Raw genomic sequence first — 16632 nt, 5'->3', positions numbered from 1 at the left:
TTGAGGCTTTTAACTAAGAATAATTGCAAAGTCTTAAGAAACTTTTGTCATTTTTGATTATTTTATGTTTGATTTTGCAGTAGAATCTAATATGTTAGAGAACCAACAAGAATGGAAGAAAAGAAGTTGAAAGCTGAAGAAATTCGAAGAGAAGTATGGCTGACGATATTTCTGATAGGTCTTCAGCCTTGTGATAAGCTATCAGGTTCATCGTCAACCTCAGACAGAGAATGAACCTGAATTTAGAATTGTGATGATATTTTGTGATAAGCCATCAAGAAGTTGATGGGTCATCAGATTTGTCGTAAGCCTAAGGCAGAACATGAGGGATGAGGTAGAGACTTGATGAAATTTGTGATAAGTCGTCAAGGAGTTGATAGGAAGTCACCATTTGTCGTCAGCCTAAGGCAGCAAGTATCAAAAGCAAAGCGGAAGCTGGCGACATTTGTGATAAGTCATCAGCCACCTGATAGGTTATCAAGAATGATGTCACCTAATCTGAGAAACTTTTGAACTATATTATTTTGTTTCTTTATTTAGGCTGAACTATTTAAAGTCTTATTTTAGGGTTTTCTAGAGGGACCGAACTTGAGTTTTGAGATGTATTATGATATTTTCTCTCTCTAGTTTCTTGGCTTGAAAAAGTAATTACTTTGAAGAGATTTTAATCATTATTTTGGGATTTCTATTGTGATCTAATCTGAGAATCACTAGTTACTATTCATCTTGTGGTAAGTTTATCTTTCAAATCATGAATACAACTAGTGGTTTCGATGATTACATTATGAGTGGCTAAATTCCTTTAACCTGAATTATGGGATCTAAGGCTAGGACTTGATAAGGTGCTAAGTGTTCAAGATTCGAAAGGTAATAGAACTCCTTGATAATTCTGAGGTTTTAATTATCGTCTATTGGTTGCAAATGATAGATAACAACTGCTTTGATTTATTTGAGAAAGAAATCAAATATAGTGGGAAGTGAATTATTAATAGGGACTTGGAAGCATTAAAAACTTTCATTTAATAATTGACGTTGTAACAAGGTTGATTAACCTGAGGTAAAGTCTGGTCAGTGAATATAAATTCCCTAAGTCCGCGAGGATTAGGTAATTAAATACTTAAGTAGGTCGAGAGACATTTAAGCATAACTTCGATAAAGATAACTTGTTGTCCTACCTACTATGAGAATCTTGAACCACTATTAGCATCTGTCAAGTACCAAAACCCCTAGTGAACATAATTCTGGGTTTTCTATAAACTCTTGATTACAAACACTGAAACTAAAGTGACCAACAATTACTTGTTAAATTAAAAACCCCCATTTTATCTTTTCGTATCATTTTTTTGAATCCAACTTGTAGCTATAGTTTCAAATTGGTTTAATCGCCACTCACATTGTTCCCTGTGGATTCGACCTCAACTCTAAAGTTGAATAAATATATTGACAATGACCGCCTTGCACTAAATTGATGAGTAAGTTGAGCGTTATCAAAAATGGCGCCGATGCCGGGAACAATTTGGCATATTGAGTTGGTTTGGAATTCTAGCCTACTTGCTTGAATTCAAACTTATAAATATTTATTTTTATTTTACTTTTATTTCTTGTGTTAGGTAGATTTTATTTTAGTTTACTTACTACTATGGCATCATGGAATGAACATGATCTTGGTGGTTGGAAATATTATCTTGATGATCCATGTCCATATTGTGATAGACCTCACTTTTGGAAAGACTGTAGATATGCTCCCTGAAGAGAGATGTGTGCACCATCTCCATTCTATCGGGAGTATGATTGTTCTGTATGTGGTGGTCAAGTTGGACATTGGAGTGATTGCCTAAATTCCCCCTCCCCCCATTGTGCTAACCCAAATTCTAGTTCTTCTTATAATTTTGATAGGTCTTTTGGTCAACAAAAGGAAGAACGAAGCACCGAAAAGAGTGTCATTGAAGCTATGCTTCAACTAATGTTGGATCGTATGGACACAATGAATGATATCATATATGATATACGTCAAGACATTAGGGCATTTAACAAGGAAAGAGAAAGAATAGGGGAGATGGATATCGAGGTCAATCATCTAAGGTATTCTTTTACATTATGTTTAGATGATATCTTATCTTGGAATCATTTAGAATAATCGAACAGTGTAAATATGAGGATCAAGAATCCTACACTAATGATGAGCTTGATGTTAATCAACCCTTGGATATTTCCCAACCAACCAAACTAACCATGAGGGATGATGCTAAGATTGGGGAAATGGTGCTAGAGGCAAAAGAAGAAATCAAGCACAATACTTGTGAAGACTCTAGTCCTTTTCGGGGTAAATATACTAATAGGGATACTACTCCGAAAGTAAGAGTTAGTCCTCATTCAAACCACTTTTCAATATTATGCCTGGTGAATATGATGAAAGTCAAATCACCCAAGCAAATGATGAATTTTGAAAATAAGGAGAAAAATTCTTACATTTTGGAGTTTATCTTTCCAAAAGGGTATACCACAACCCCAATCGTAAAAACTAAGAAGCTTAAAGGTCGATATCCATTTAGTATCTTTTTAAGACTCTCACATTGTAAAATAAGCCCACACGAAAGTTTCATGCAAAATTAGACAAGCGGTTCAAGTCTTTAAAGTGGTGTGATGGAACTTTCCTTATCATGCTCCCACATTTGCCCAGAGCACCTAAAAGATGTAAAGATTGAAAGATGGGCTGACGATTCAAATCATCTAAGTAGAGGGATAAAGGAAAAAGCTGAGTTGGGTCGTGCCGCGACACTAACTTAGGCGCTGCTTGGGAGGTAACCCAAGTTATTTTGTTGTTTGTATTCGTATTATGTGATTGACATCAGATCTTCGCACCCATGGTGCCACAGGTATATTTCTAACTCTCTTGTTTTTGTTTGACGCATTGTGGACATTGTATGATTTTAAGTTGAGGGTGGGACTACTTGTGGGTGTTGATGTCCTCTAGGGATTTTTTTTGTCGTGCCTCTTTTCCCCGGAGTTTTGTTCCTAGTAGAGCCAACATGTTTAGGCGTATTTTGATTTATTGTAACATTTTGTAGTTGACTAGGAGAAATACAAGCACCTGAGGTAGTTAACACGGTTTTGTTATTTTGTGAACACCTCTCAAGTGGTCTAATTCTTTAACTGTGTGATTTGCATCTAATTGTGACCACTGTGTATCTTTGTATGGTATTAGTTTTAGTGACTTGATAACCATTGCTAAACAATTACATGAACCGGATAAGTAGTAACTTGTGATATACTTGTGTGCCATGTGCATGTGAGATTTTACTTAATTCCCTTTGTACGTTGAATTCAGAACTTGCCCGGTTAATTTTACCTAGGTTGAAGGATAGGGGTTAGGAAAGGATCATAGGCTGTTTTGATATTAGCTCAGTTTTAGCCTAAATAACCTTCCCTGTATATAGAATATCCCTTGATCCTTGCTTTGAGCCTGATTAGCCTATTTCTTTTATGACACCTGTCACTTTTTCAGTTTATATCATAGTGAAACTCTTTTGGCCCTGGTCTTCCTTGGATACTGTGCACCTTGACTTAGGCAAATGGCCTAAGTTGAGGGTGGCTATCATAGGGGTACGTGATATAGAATGAGTATGAAGAAAGGTAGCATAAAAGAAAAGAATAAAAAAACAGGGTACGAAAGAAAAGAGCAAGAAAAAGAAAAATTGTGAAAAAGAATAAGTGATTGTGGAAAAGACCGCACCAGCCTAAATAAGTGTGATCAATAAAAGATAAGAATGAAATAGGCTAATGAGTGAAACCCCAAAAATCTAGTGTAGTGTCAAGGAGGCTTAGTCACTTTAAATACCATCGAGTATCATACCAACCCCTAACCTACATTACAATCCTAAGAGAAGACCTATAGTGATTCTAGCTGACCTATCTGAAGATCTGGGTAATGAAAATAAGGGCAAGCCTATGGTACTTGGCATACATTGGTCGAAACTTCGTTATGAGAGTGAGTGTTTTAATTATCCCTGTGGTTACGTATAGGATTACTGATATGAGATGAGGGGGATCTCTTTGCTGTGAGGGCACACCAGATATGTTGCTAGTTGCTAACTTGTTTAGAAAGTGTAATACTAGTATATGCATGGTTAATGTAGCTGAATTAATGTCGTATATTAATTTCTATGTATTGCACTAGTGTTCTTCATTGTTATTGAATTAACTGACCTTGGAGAGGGTAAAAGTGTTTTGAGATGATACGGATGATTGACTACAAATGTACTCTGTATTCTCTTAGTTGTGTTGATTTTCTTGAGGACAAGCAATTATTTTAAGTTGAGGTTGTTGATGTGTGAGCTAATGCTAACATATTTGAGGCTTTTAACTAAGAATAATTGCAAAGTCTTAAGCAACTTTTGTCGTTTTTTATTGTTTTATGTTTGATTTTGCAGTAAAAGCTAATATATTAGAGAACCAACAAGAATGGAAGCATAGAAGTTGAAAGCTGAAGAAATTCAAAGAGAAGTGTGGCTGACGACATTTCTGATAGGTCGTCAGCCCTGTGATAAGCTATCAGGTTCATCGTCAGCCTCAGACAGAGAATGGACCTGTGTTAAGAATTATGATGATATTTTGTGATAAGCCGCCAAGGAGCTGATGGGTCGTTAGATTTGCCGTCAGCCTAAGGCGAAACATGAGGGCTCAGGTAGAGAGACTTAACATTTGTGATAAGTCATCAAGGAGTTGATAGGACGTCACCGTTTGTCATCAGCCTAAGGCAACAAGTATCAAAAGCAAAAAAGAAACTGACGACATTTGTGATAAGTCGCCAGCCTCCTGATAGGTTATCAAGAACGGCATCACCTAATCCGAGAAACTTCTGAACTGTATTATTTTATTTCCTTATTTAGGCTGAACTATTTAAAGTCTTGTTTTAGGGTTTTCCAGAGGGACCGAACTTGAGTTTTGAGATGTATTGTGATATTTTCTCTCTCTATTTTCTTGGCTTGAAAAATCAATTACTTTGAAGAGATTTTAATCATTATTTTGGGATTTCTATTTTGATCTAATCTAAGAATCACTAGTTAATATTCATCTTGTGGTAAGTTTATCTTTCAAATCATGAATACAACTAATTGTTTCGATGATTACATTATGAGCGGCTAAATTCCTTTAACCTAAATTATGGGATCTAGGGTTAGGTCTTGATAAGGTGCTAAGTGTTCAAGATTCGAAAGGTAATGGAACTCCTTGATAATTCTGACGTTTTAATTATAGTTTATTTGTTGCAAATGATAGATAACACCTGCTTTGATTTGCTTGAGAAAGAAATCAAATATAGTGGGAAGTGAATTATTAACAGGGACTTGGAAGCACTAAAAACTTCCATTTAATAATTGACGTTGTAACAAGGTTGATTAACCTGAGGTAAAGTCTGGTCAGTGAATATAAATTCCCTAAGTCCGAGAGAATTAGGTAATTAAATGCTTAAGTAGGTCGAGAGACATTTAGGCATAACTTCGATAAAGATAACCTGTTGTCCTACCTACTGTGAGAATCTTGAACCACGATTAGCATTTGTCAAGTACCGAAACCCCTAGTGAACATAATTCTGGGTTTGCTATAAAATCTTGATTACAAATACTGAAACTAAAGTGACCAACAATTACTTGTTAAATTAAAAATCCCCATTTTATCTTTTCGTATCATTTGTTTGAATCCAACTTGTAGCTATAGTTTTAAATTGGTTTAATCGCCACTTACATTGTTCCTTGTGGATTCGACCCCGACTCCAAAGTTGGGTAAATATATTAACAACGACCGCCTTGCACTAAATTGATGTGTAGGTTGAGCATTATCAATAGCCCACACCGCTTGCACTAACAGTTCTAGTATATCTCACATATATTACAAAAACACACCAAGATATAGAACACAAGTATACATTATGTTACATATAATTAGAGCAAGAGAGAACATATAGATACAAGATCATCAAATACAAGTAAACGAATGTAAGATAAATACATAGATGACAAGTCAATAAGGCAATACAACACAACATAAACACAATAAAGTAAGTGCAATGTATATGATAATAATGATGATGATGATGATGCACGAGGTTGTCGTACAACCTCTGGGATCGTCGCACAATTCCCTTATACACCTATGGAGCTAAAGAATCCCGACGTAGGACCCATGGGGGTTCGTCAAACTATATACAATCCACATATCTCATATCTCCTTTCCGACATATCCCTCGAAAAGGGTTTTATAAGGTGTTACAATATTTTTAAAAAGGTGTTGTCAGTGTTTCTCAGATGTTACAACGGTGGTACCAATGTTTCATGAATGAGTATCATATGAAGATGTAATGCTCATAACCCATCACAATAAGTATTTCCATAACCAACCACATGATATATTTTCACAACCAACCACAATGATACATTTCCACAACCACATGAGCCAATATCCACTCGTTATTTTCATTTCATCCATGATTTTCCACATGTATTATATGCCAATAAAGTATGAATATAATCACAATACACCAATGGTACCACATTAAACAATACAATACAATTGTTCACATGTATTCAAGGCTATCAATATTACATAGGACCCCACACGGTCAAACATATCACATAATATTTTAATTTTGACAATTACATCCCATATAGGCCCCCACACGGGCACAACACGTAGATAGCCATTTTTCATGATTAGTTCTCACCCTTAACATGTATTTTATACCATCATTTACTACCCAACCCAGTCTGAAGAGTTAAGCCATAACCTACCTCGAAAGTCGAAACCGGTCCGCTACACTTGAACCCGCTATCTTACTTTTCACGAACAATCCTGAACTTCACTAGAAACATCAAATATGAAATCTATGCGTCAAAACAAAACCAACGACACTCATATTGACTACTTTTGGTTCGGGGTCAAAACGAACCCCCAAAATGGATTTTAAAAAAAGAAGGAAAAAATCGGAACTTTACTTCAAAAATATGTTCCCCATATTTTTAGGAAATTACAGCTAAAAATCCAAGTTAAATCAAGTCAAAAACAAGGTTCAAATCGAAGAAAAATCATTTTTAAGCTTTATTGGGTAAAATATTTAAAATCCGGGTTAAAATCAAGAATCGGAGTTGTTTTGAAGGTTAAATCGATGAAAAACTAGTAATTATAAGATAAAAGTACTATTCAAGTGAAAATAAGTGAAACTTGGGTTTAAAATCATGCCCTAAGATTTCTGGGGTTTTGAGAAATTTATCAAGAAATTACTAAGAAAAGAGATGAATTCTTACCTTAAATCCGTAATAAAACTAAGAAAAAGATGTTAATCTAGTTTTCCAAGCTCCCACAAACTTCACTTTTAAGCTCTCAACTATTTAGGGTTTAACTCCCAAGAGGCAAGATGAAAAATGAGCAAAATAGGTCAAAAAAATGTTATTTATCAGTGCAGAAATCTGCATTGCAGTCTAAAATAAAAAACTATTTTTTTTAAACTCAATCCGGACTTCAACGAGGTGTTCGGGATTTGTTTAGAGTCTGACTTATGCAAACGAACCATGCAATCACACTAAATTCGACATTCCGGACGCGATGGCACTACCAAATTTTTTTCAGAAAAATTCATTTTCACAAAATTGACCCACAAAATTCGAAATTACCATTTTTCAAATCGAGGGTTGAAATGAGATTTAAAAGCCGTAAAATTATACCAAATATGCTAACACATTGAAATCGACATTCTGAATCTTCTGGCGAAGTCGAATTTTCCATACGAGATCTTTTCGATCAAAAGTGGGTCCCTCTCCCAACTTTCCAATTTTTTAATTTTCCGATCAATAGGTCGAAATGAGTTCGGGTGCACCAGGACCCGAACCCAAGGTCTACCAAGCCTAAAATTGATATTTTAGAGCTGCTGGCACGTCCGTTCGTCCATCCGTCGCACGGATTAAAAGATATCCATATAAGTCCAAAATAAAACTCTTAAAGCTAGGGGTGGGCATAAATACTGAAAACCAAAACACCAAAACGGACAGATTTAATTTGATTTTTTGGTTTTAGTTTTTCGGTTTTTTGGTTCGGTGTTCGGTTTATTTTTTATATAAGTTTGGTATTCGATTTGGGTTTCGGTTATGGAGCATGTATAATTCGGTATTCAGTTAAACCGAATTAGTATACAATTTTCAGGGCCTATTTACCACCCATATATTATTTAGTATTAATAATTTACATTGGCCCAATTAGTTTAGGCCCAATCAGCCACCTGATGCACCCCAGCCCAAATTCCCAAATGTATTTAGTCTAGCCATCTAGGTCTCAGTTCACAAGTCACAACTTCACTTAGTAATTAGCACTACCAGCATTAGAATTTAGCACTTAGCAGCAGTTAGCGACGACGGCGGAAATCAGACGGTGAGCGACGAACGGCGGACACCGGACAATGAGCGACGAACAGAACCCACCGGAGCGATGAACGACTGATAGGCAGCAACTCAGCGGTGAATCAGGAATTATTTTCTCTTTTTTTTGTTTTTCTTCTTCTTTTTGATATTTTTGTTGATTTTCTGATTGCGTGATTCAGTAGATTGATTTTTCTGATTTTCTGAAATATGGTCGATTGTTAAATAGTAAACACTTTTAATTTAGTTTTTCTTTCAAATTTTACATAGATGGCTGATGAAAGTAGATTTAGTGTGGCTGGTTCAACTGATAGTGTACCTGATAATAGTAATGACAACTCAGTTGACACTACGGATGCAAAGAAAAGGAAAGAAATGGAAAGTAGATCTACTATTTGGGAACATTTCAAAAAGATATTTGAAAATGGTAAATTAGTTAAAGCAAGATTTTTGCATTGCCATCAGAATTATGCTGCTAATACAACTAAAAATGGAACAAGTGGATTGAGATAACATTTGGGTAGATGCAAAATGTATAAGCCCCCGCCCACCCCATCTAGTGGTCAAACATTGTTAAACTTTCAAACAAAGGATTCATCAGGAGAATATTGGAAATTTGAGCAAGAGGTAGTTAGGAGAGTTTTAGTTAAGATGATAATTGTAGATGAACTACCATTTAGCTTCGTAGAAAATGAAGGCTTTAAGAAGTTTATGAGTATAGCCAAACCTTTGTTTCGGATTCCTTCTCGTAGAATAATAACAAGAGATTGCTATGATGTTTATGGTGAATTGAGACTAAGCTTGAAGAAGTCTTTTGGAGAAATCCAACCAAGAGTCTATCTTACAATAGACGTGTGGATATTGGTGCAAAGGATTAACTATATGTGTTTGACTGCTCACTTTATTGATGGAGATTGGGTACTTCATAAAAGAATTTTGAACTTTTGCCCTATCACTAGTCATAAAGGTGAGCATTTGTCGGAGTGTATTAGTAATTGCTTGCTTGATTGGAAATTGGACAATGTGTTCACTGTTACTGTTGACAGTGCTTCTTCAAATAATGTTGCAGTTTCCGCATTGTCTAAGAAGCTAGATATGTGGGGAACAAATGTGATGGATGGTAAACATCTCCATGTAAGATGTATGGCTCATATACTTAATCTAATTGTGCAAGATGGTTTGAAAGAAATTGGTCCTTCTATCAAAATGGTAAGTCAAATGATTAAGTATGTCAGATCCTCTCCTGCAAAAACAAGAAACTTCACAAAATATTGTGAAATGCAAAAGATTGAATGTTCGAAAATGTTGTCATTAGACGTGCCTACTAGATGGAATTTCACCTATTTAATGTTGGAGACAGCAGAAAAAATTGAGAAAGCTTTTGACAGGTTCGATCTTTATGATGACAACTTTAATTCTTATCTTTCTACTAATGTTTGTGAAGATGGTAGTGTTGCAGGTTCAATTCAAAGTGATGATTGGGTCAATGTGAGGAATGTGATAAAGTTTCTTGAAAGATTTTATGTGCTCACTTAAAAAGTTTCAGGTTCACGGTATGTCACTTGTAATGTACATTTTGAGGATATTTGTGAACTTGACTCTTATTTGAAAGAGTGTATGACAAGTGATGATGTTGAGTTGTGTAAAATAGCTATGGGGATGAAAGAAAAGTTCAAGAATTATTGGGGGACTCCTAAAAAGATAAATAAAATGATTTTTATTGCTTCTATGTTAGATCCTCGTAATAAATTTGAGTATGTTAGCTTTTCTCTTGAAGAGCTATTGGAGATAGAAATGGGAAAGAAAGTAAGTCATGAAGTAGAAACTTATTTGAAGAACTTATTTGTTTTCTATGTTAGGAAGTATTCAAAAGGTTCTAAAAATAATTCATCTTCATCTGGATACACTTCATCTGACTTGTCTGGATCTGATTCATCTAAATCTGGTGTTCCTCAAAGTTTGAACACAAATACTTTGAGAAATAAGCTTTACATGAAGAAAAAGGCAAGAGATTATGGTATTATCGGGGGTACTAAATCGGAGCTAGATAAATACCTTGGTGAAGATCAAGAGCCTGTGCCCGAGCCTGGATACAAATTTGAATATGAGGATTTTGATATCTTAAATTGGTGGAAAGTTAATTCTCCTAGATTTCCTATCCTTTCACTACTGGCTCGTGATGTATTGGCTATTCCAATGTCAAGTGTGGTATCAGAATGTACATTTAGTACCGGTGGTCGTATTCTTGATCCATGTAGAAGTTTGTTGACTTCTAAATATGTGCAATGCCTTATTTGTGTTCAAGATTGACTTAGACAAGAGACTAGTCCTATTTGTGTGGAACAAAATTTAGAGTTTCTTGAGAAACTTGAACTCGGTAAGACTTTTGTATTTTTTTGTGTTTTTGAGAAAAAAAATACTCATTTGTGTTGTAGTATAACATATTTGTTAAATTTTCTTTTAGAGATGATAAATAGTGGACGAGAATCTTCCATTGTTGACGTATGATTGCGGTTTGGTAGTACTTAGTAGTGGTGATGATTGGTGAGCTCAATACTTTTCTTGTTTGATTATATCCTTTTATAAATTATAAGTTATATTCTAATTTTTTGTTTTATGTTGAAGGGTCAAGTGATGCCTCCTAAATCCAAAGCTCACTCGGCTATTTGGGAGCATTATGAGGTAATTCAAGACAATGAACAAGTGCGCAAGGCAAGATGCTTGAAATGTGGTTTAATCCTCAATTGTCATCCACATTGTCTTTGCGCAAGCATTTGGAGAAATTTTATGTGAAGTATGAAAGACGAACAGAGTTTACTCTAATTTTAAACACTTGAGATGTTTCAACCTAGCTGGTTGAATTTGAACTTTTACGACTTGTTGCTACTATTTTGTCTATTTGTGGGTTGCGACTGTTTTAGCCTTTTAGGCTTCTACTATTTTTGTTTTTTATGCTATTACTTGCTTCTATTTCAGCCTTTTATGTTGTTATTTTGCTTTTATTTTCTGTAGAATGGACTAATGGTTGTTAATGCCTATTTGATGTATGTATTTGGCCTATTGAGTATTGCCTATTTCTGTATGTATTGTTAAATTACTATTATACTGGTAAGTGGGAAGGCGACGAATATTGGGGACTTTCTGCCAGCTTTGAAGCTGTTGGTAAGGAAATTGGAGAAGAATTTATGCAGTGACTGATCAAAGATTGTAGAAAAGGAAAGCTGATAGTCTGATACTGGTAAAATTCCATCCAAGTTTTACTTTTTGGTTCATCTGATCCTGCTCCTTCTTCTATCAAATATTGCATACCTTGAATCTTGATTGTGGTAGAAACTTCTATTCCAGATAAACTGCAGACAAGGTTGAGGTCTGAAGGTGGAATCATGGCACTGTTAGGAATGGTGAGATGTAGACATCCAGACCTTCTGTCTCAAGTTGGTAGGGGAATTACAAATTTTTCAAAGTACAAGTCGAGAGTTTCAACTCAAGGTAAATGTCGTACATGACTACAATCTTGTTATCAGATTTCCATGCTTCTTAAGGTTAATCTGCTACTACAGTTCAGAAAACTGGGCAGTCTTCTCTGATAGAAGATGGTGCACTAATAATGGTTATTTAGAATTCTAATAAGCTGGCTCTCCGTCATTTGGCAGAACTTGGTAAGCAAACCTATGCTAGGTTTCAGTTTTAGAATAATTTAATTGCATTTCTTTTCAAACTATACTTTTGAGTTTCATCTGTTCCCTTCTTATCCGCAGAGATCTATACAAGAGATATGATCAGTGGGGGTGCCCTTTGGGAGCTAATTCATATTTCACGTGATTACTCTCGAGATGACATAAGGTCTCTTGCACGTCAAACTCTTTCAAGTCTGACTTCCCAAGGTTAAATGCGACGCTTGAGGATAGAGTTAGAGTTATCTTATTGGTTTCACTCCAGGGTATTGAGCCAACACTAATTCTTGAAATGTGCTTGCATCATGTACATGAATGAACCAGTTCCTAAAAGGAAGTTGCTCACAGTTTTGTATCAAGGGAGTGCAAGTTCGATTCGAACTAGCTAAGTAGCTATTCTGTGAAGCTGTAAATCTTTCAGATGTTCCAAATCAATCATTCACTAGGAAGGTCGTAGTATTGAAGATATAGTGTCTAAGTTTGATTCCTTTTAGTCGAATCATGGATGTGTAGTATTTCTGTTGTCCAGCTACTAGTTGTACGTGTCCTTCGGATTCGTGTGAAGTTTCCCTTCTTTTATAGTTTACAGTTGTTACTTTTTATTTGTTTAAGGTGTTTGAAATGAATATGCTGTGTATTGTGTACATATGTAATAATGTAATGCCATTTTACTTTTAGTTATGTGAAAGCATACAAAATTTTTATTTAAAATCCATGAAGTTTTCTCAGTTCTGTTGCCAAATAACTTATGAACATGAGAAAATTCAACGTATAAATCTTTTATTTGTCATTGACTCATTGTGTTGCAAATTGCAACACTGCAATGAGCAATTCGTTCTCTAAAATATGACCTATTAACTATTAAGTATTAAGATTAAATGCCTCATCTCAATTAGAATATTAGATACAGGAAATACAAATTGATTGAGCTACTGAATCTCAGAGTTAGCAGGCCCAATTAGAAATTAGCCCGTTAAAGAGGTACAGGAAATACAAATTGACTGAGTTACTGAATCTCAGAGTTAGCAGGCCCAATTAGAAATTAGCCCATTAAAGATGTCCAAAACCAAAAAACCGAGCTTATTATACCGAACCGAACCAAACCGAACTTCCATAAACCAAACCGAACCAAATTATTTTGGTTCGGTTTATGATACACCTATATTGAAAATAAAAAACCAATAAAACCAAAAAAAAAAAACTGAGCCGTATCGAAGGCCCACCCCTACTTAAAGCCATCAAAAACCACAATATTGCATAAATGATACTAAAATGCATCAAAAATTATGTCAATTACTCCCACACCCCAGAAATACCATAATGCAACTACAGGGAGGGGTAAAATAGTCAAATCACACAAAATCACAAAGTTCACATATTTCATCAAATTTTCAGGTCGTTACATCATCCACCACTAAAAATCTAGTTTGTCCTTGAACTAAGGCAAAGAAATACCTGGGTCAATAAAACGCTGGGGATAAGAACTATGCATATCAGACCCAATCTCCCAAGTAGACACATCTACAGGTCAAAGTTACCACTAGACCTGAACCACAAGGATCACTTTAGAGCGCAACTGCCTAACACCCCTAGCCAAAATGAAAACTAACTCCTCAACAAAGGACAACCACTGATCTAGCTAAACAGAGTCCTAACGAATAACATGAGACTCATCAAGAATATAGCAACAAAGCAAAAAAACATGAAAAACTGGATGAACACCAGATAGATCAGGGAGCAAAGCCAACTCATAAGCTACATCACGAATAGTCCTAAGAATCTAAAATGGACCAATATACCTGGGGCTAAGCTTGCCCCTCTTCCCAAACCTCATCACACCCTTCATGGGTGAAACTCGAAGGAAAACACGATCAATAACACAAAATCTCAAGGCACGAAGTCTACGATTAATATAACACTTCTGCCTACTCTAAGCTGCTCTAAGTCTGTCCCGAATGACTCAAACTCTATCCAACTACTCATGAAGAAAGTCCGTACCTCAAGGTATCACATCTGAAACTTCGAACCAAACTAATGGAGAGCAACAATGCCAACCATACAACGCCTCAAAAGGAGCCATATCAACATTGGAATGGTAACTATTACTATATGCAAACTCTTCTAAAGCCAAATGCTACTCCCACTAGCCACCAAAATCCATCACACACGCGCGGAGCATATTCTCTAAAACCTGATTAGTCTACTCTGACTGGCAATCAATCAAGGTATGAAAAGTTGTGCTAAGATCAACCCAAGTACCCAACTCATCCTGAAAATTCTTCCAAAAGTGAGATGTGAACACAAAACCTTGATCCAAAATAATAGACACCGACACACCATGAAGACGCACAATCTCACGAATGACTATAACGGCTAACCTCTCAAAACTGAATAAGACCTGAACCGGAATAAAATAAGCTGACTTGGTCAATCAATCCACGATGACCCAAACACTGTCAGAACCAAGAAATGTACGAGGCAAACCAATCACAAAGTCCATAGTGATGCGTTCCCACTTCCACTCTGGGACGGGTAACATCTGAAGCAAAACCACCAGGTCTCATATGCTCGGCCTTCACCTGCTGACAACATAAGCAACGAGCCACACAATCCACTATATCTTGCCTCATACCACTCTACCAGTAGTGCTGCCTCAAATCACGATACATCTTAGTCACACCTTGTTGAATGGAATATCAGGAACAGTGGGCCTCCTCCAAAATCAACCTAATCTAATCACCACTCTCGGCGCATAAACTCATCCCCCAATCCTGAAAACTCCATCCGAATTAAGTGTGGCTTCCTTAGCCTCTCCACTCAACATCTTATCTTGAATCAACCTCAACCCAACATCGTCAAACTGATGAGTTTGAATCTTCTCCATCAAAGAAGGTCTAGCATCAACAAGTTCCAAAACATACCCTGGTGTCGAAATATCAAGCCTAACCATCAGATTAGCCAAAGACTGAACCTCCAAAGCCAACGGCCTCTCCTGAGTCAAAAGATGCACCAAGCTACCCATGCTAGCCGACTTCTAGCTCAAGGCATCTTCAACCACATTAGCCTTGCCCCGATGGTAGAGAATAGTCAAGTTATAATTCTTAAGCAACTCAAGCAAATGGTGCTACCTCATATAAAGATCTCGCTGGTAAAGAAGTACTGAAGGCTACGATGACCCGAGAAGATCTCACAACGAACTCCATACAAGTAATGTTATGCCTCTACAACTTCAAGGCAAACACAACTGCGCATAGCTCCAAATCATTGATAGGATAATTTCTCTCATGAGGCTTCAACTAAAGAGATGCATACGCAATCACCTTATCCTCATGTATGAACACAGAACCTAATCCAACACCGGAAGCTTCACAAAATACGGTAAACCCCACGCCCTCCTTAGACAAAGCCAATATAGGAGTTGAAGTCAACAGGTCCTTGAGCTTTTGAAAGCTCGCCTCACAAGCATTGAACCATTAAAAAGAAATCTTCTTCTGAGTCAACTTGATCGATGAAGTTGTAATGAAAGAGAAACCCTCAACAAAACACTAACAATACCCGGCGAAAATAACAAAACTCCATCACCCTGAAGCTGATCAAACAAATCATTAATGCGAGAAAGAGGATACTTATTCTTAACCGTCACCTTATTCAACTGTCAATAATCAATACACATCTGCATAGATCCATTTTCTTTCCTTATAACCAAGACAGGTGCACCCCAAGGTAAAACACTAGGTCAAATAAATCCCTTATCCAACAACTCCTACACTGATCCTTCAGTTCCTTCAACTCTGATGGGGCCATCCCATAAGGAGGAATAGAAATGGGCTTGGTGCCCGACTCAACATCAATAATAAAATCAGTATCTCAATTTGAAGGCATACTAGGCAAGTCTGTAGGGAACACCTCCATAAACTTACGGATAACACAGACAGAATACAAGAAAGGAGACAAAACAACACTTGTTTCACGAATATAAGACAACTAAGATAAACATCCCTTCTCAACCAATTTAGGAGCCTGAATATAAGATATAATCCTTTTAGGACCCAAATTAAGCGTACCCTTCCCAAGCTATCCTTGTCACACCAACTAAAGCTAAAGTCACAGTCTTAGCAAAATAATCTAAGACAATAAAATAAGGAGACAACTAATCCATACCCAAAAATAACATCAAAATCAATCATATCTAACGCAAGCAAGCCTACCAAAGTCTCACGCCTGGCAAAAGTCACAACACAAGATCGATACACCCGATCCACCATTAAAGAATCACCTACCGAGGTAGACACACAAATAGGCATGGCAAGAGGCTCACTAACAGAATCAAAACCCAAAATAAAATATACAGATACATATGAGAAAGTTGATTCAGGATCAAATAATACAGATGCAGGTCTGAAACAAACGACGAAGATACCTGTAATCACAACATTAAAAGCCTCTGCCTCAGGTCTGGCTGGTATAGCGAACACTGACCACGACCACCTGCTACCTGGGTAGCCCCATGACCACCAACTTCTTGAGTGGCCCCACGGCCACCCCCAAGAGCTCTA

At 36.5% G+C, this 16632-nt stretch overlaps 1 protein-coding gene across 1 annotated transcript; it reads left to right on the top strand.

Annotated features, from left to right (window-relative positions):
* The first annotated feature begins 8933 nt into the window (after positions 1–8933).
* LOC124896215 (zinc finger BED domain-containing protein RICESLEEPER 2-like) lies at positions 8934–12291 on the top strand. The gene is made up of 6 exons (XM_047407744.1): positions 8934–9861; positions 9949–10610; positions 11028–11084; positions 11415–11481; positions 11748–11891; positions 12161–12291. The coding sequence occupies exons 1-6, from the start codon at positions 8934–8936 to the stop codon at positions 12289–12291; spliced, it is 1989 nt and encodes a 662-aa protein (XP_047263700.1).
* The last annotated feature ends 4341 nt before the right edge of the window (positions 12292–16632 follow it).

This window comes from Capsicum annuum, chromosome 2 (assembly GCF_002878395.1).
Source record: "Capsicum annuum cultivar UCD-10X-F1 chromosome 2, UCD10Xv1.1, whole genome shotgun sequence".
Classification (NCBI taxonomy): domain Eukaryota; kingdom Viridiplantae; phylum Streptophyta; class Magnoliopsida; order Solanales; family Solanaceae; genus Capsicum; species Capsicum annuum.
The sequence above is the reverse complement of the archived record's forward strand: the minus strand, read 5'-3'. Positions and strand labels throughout refer to the sequence as shown.